This window comes from Eimeria necatrix, genomic scaffold, assembly GCF_000499385.1.
Source record: "Eimeria necatrix Houghton genomic scaffold, Enh_scaff480, whole genome shotgun sequence".
Taxonomy (NCBI): Eukaryota; Apicomplexa; class Conoidasida; order Eucoccidiorida; family Eimeriidae; genus Eimeria; species Eimeria necatrix.
The window spans coordinates 24360-27122 of record NW_013654816.1 but is presented as its reverse complement, the minus strand read 5'-3'; the positions used below and the strand labels follow the sequence as shown (position 1 = coordinate 27122).

The 2763-nt window shown below is 51.6% G+C and overlaps 2 protein-coding genes across 2 annotated transcripts in view; both read left to right on the top strand.

Annotated features, from left to right (window-relative positions):
- Positions 1-35: 35 nt before the first annotated feature.
- Positions 36-1071, top strand: ENH_00057280 (hypothetical protein; the record flags this gene model as incomplete). Its single annotated transcript, XM_013583883.1, has 2 exons — positions 36-803; positions 940-1071. The coding sequence occupies 2 exons, from the start codon at positions 36-38 to the stop codon at positions 1069-1071; spliced, it is 900 nt and encodes a 299-aa protein (XP_013439337.1).
- A 1084-nt stretch (positions 1072-2155) lies between these two features.
- ENH_00057270 (hypothetical protein, conserved) overlaps positions 2156-2763 on the top strand; it is a gene marked incomplete at both ends in the record, with an annotated part of 977 nt that continues 369 nt past the window's right edge. The window contains 2 exons of the mRNA XM_013583882.1: positions 2156-2301; positions 2618-2639. Coding sequence (XP_013439336.1) covers positions 2156-2301; positions 2618-2639 — 168 coding nt within the window. The remainder of the gene's footprint in view (positions 2302-2617; positions 2640-2763) is intronic.

The following is a 2763-nucleotide window of genomic DNA, read 5'->3' as shown; positions in this document are numbered from 1 at the left end:
CCTTCACATTGCCCCCACCCGTGCGTTCCTTATTAATGGGCGGTACCCTAAAAAAGGGGCCCCCAGGGGCCCCGGGGGCCCCCGGGGGCCCCCTAGAGGAAGGGGGCCCCCAGGGGCCCCTGGAGGTGGCGTTATGCGAGGTGTCTTTAGACCTTTTCAGACTTGTGACGGGAGATATGTTGGAGACAGAATTAAAAACAATTAATGTCATTAGTTTGACTTTTTCTGGATTTGTGCCCCACGGAGCTGCTGCCAATGGGGCCCCCAGGGTACTGGGGGCCCCCGGGGGTACGGGGGCCCCCAGGGCACTGGGGGCCCCCGGGGGTGCGGGGGCCCCCAGGGTACTGGGGGCCCCCGGGGGTGCGGGGGGCCCCTGCAGCGCCCGCAGCAGCTCTTGCACAATTGAAGCATTTTTTACTCGCCCCAAAACAGAGCAGCAGCAGCAGAAACAGCAGCAGCAGCAGCAGCAGCAGCAACAGCAGCAGCAACAGCAGCAGCAGCAGCAGCAGCTGGTGCCCAGTCGAAGGGGCGCGGGGAGGCAGGAAAACGAACGAGACACTGGGCGGACGTCTGCGTCCCCAGAGAGCAGCAGCAGCAGCAGCAGCAACAGCAACAGCAGCAGCAGCAGCAGCAGCAGCAGCAGCAGCAGCAAAAGGCGCTCCGGCTGTTTTAAAAGTTCCCCCGATGTCATAAGTGTCTCTTCACGGGAAAATTCCCCCTCTAAGCCCGTGGGGTGTACGTACACCCGAGACCCCACAGTGAAGATCTCCACAGAAAGCTGCCTAGACACCTCAGACGAGGAGGTTACGGAAGTCCCTGCTGCTGCTGCTGCTGCTGCTGCTGCTGCTGCTGCTGCTGCTGCTGTGGGGTCTCCGCACAAACAAATAGGGAGGCAGCAGCAGGAGACACGCGGGACCGCTGGGCCCCGGGGAAATGTAGGAAGCAATGGAGCAGCAGCAGCAGCAACAGCAGCAGCAGCAACAGCAGCAGCAGCAGCAGCAACAGCCGCAGCAGCAGCAACAGCAGCAGCAGCAGCAGCAGCAGCTAGCCCAAATAAGACTAATAGAATAAAAAGACAAAAAACAGACAGCAGCAAAAGAAGAGCGCGGAGGCCCACGCGAGGTGTACGTACACCCGAAGTAGACCTGACGCATTTCTTTCCGACAAAACCCCAAAAGTAATTTATTTTATTTTATTTTATTTTATTTTATTTTATTTTATTTTATTTTATTTTAATTTATTTCATTTTGTGTGGATATTTTCTTTTTGCATGCAACTAAATGTATTACCTTTTGTCTGAGGCATGCAAAAGGAGAAATTGCAAAATAAGAGAAAAAGCAAAAGACACAAAGTGATGAAAGCTGAGACACTCTCCTTGCCTTCAAACAGCAGCAGCAGCAGCAGCAGCAGCAGCAGCAGCAAAAGCAGCAGCAGCAGCAAGAACGACGGCTGCAGATCCTGTTGTGGTGACCCGTGTGCTGCAGCAAGCAGCAGCAAAACTTGTTGTAGGGAGAAATCGATTTTTCTAAACTCTCAGCAGCACCAAGTAGTTGGCGGCACTCAGGGTTTAGGGTTTAGGGTTTAGGGTTTAGGGTTTAGGGTTTAGGGTTTAGGGTTTAGGGTTTGAGGAGGTGACCCTGTGGTGTGCGAGTTGCTGCCTTTGCCGGCGGCAATCGCCGTTTGAAACATTTAAAGTAATTTTTAATTTTGCAAATTAAATTAAATTAAAAAATAAAAAATATTATTTTAATTAAAATGAACAAAGTTTTGCAGCAAGGGGCTCGGAGCCAGTGACCACTGGACCCGCGCGGTCTCGCCGCTGCTGCTGCTGCTGCTGCTGCTGCTGCTGCTGCTGCTGCTGCTGCTGCTGCTGCTGCTGCTGCAGTTCAAATTTGGAGAAAAATGCAATTAAATGAATTAAAAAGCGGAAATAATGAAAGCAAATTGCGAATTTGATGTTTTTGGAGTTTAGAAATTTGCGATTTCGTCGTTTGAGGCAGTTTTGTCGGTGTCAGTGTTTGGCGTTTCGGGAGTTTTGCAAAAGTTGAATTTCGTCGATTTTCCGTCATTTTGCGTCTTTTTTGGTTCTTTTTGCATCAAATATCCTCCATTTTGCATTTTATTTCTTCTTTTCCATCCAATTTCCTCCTTTATCATGTCCAAATCCAAGAAAGACCCCATGGACCCCCTCAACTGGGAGTACCGCCTCCAAGACAGCTCTTTTTCCCAAGCCCGCTCCCTCGACGGCTCCCTCAGGGAGTCCCACTCCGTCAAATACGACGCAGGCGATTATGAGTACAAGTGAGCTCAAGCCCCAACATGCATGCATGCATGCATGCATGCATTCCTGCATGCATGCATTCCTGCATGCATGCATGCATTCCTGCATGCATGTATGCATATACGCATGCATGCATGCATGCATGCAGCGCGAACTTGCAGCTAAATCCCAGCATCTGAGTGCCCTATGCATGCATGCATGCGCGCATGCATGCATGTGTGCGTGCGTGTGCGCATGCATGCATGAATGCAAACGCATGCATGCATGCATGCATGCATGCATGCATGCATGCATGCATGCATGCAAGCTCCGCTGTTGTTTGTGTGTGCTGTGCAGATACATCACGCTGACGAAGAAGGTAAGGCAAAAGAGCCGCGTTGGCCACGCCTTTCTTTTGGGGCTGCATGCATGCAAACGCATGCATGCAAGCGCATGCATGCATGCATGCATGCATGCATGCATGCATGCATGCATGCATGCAT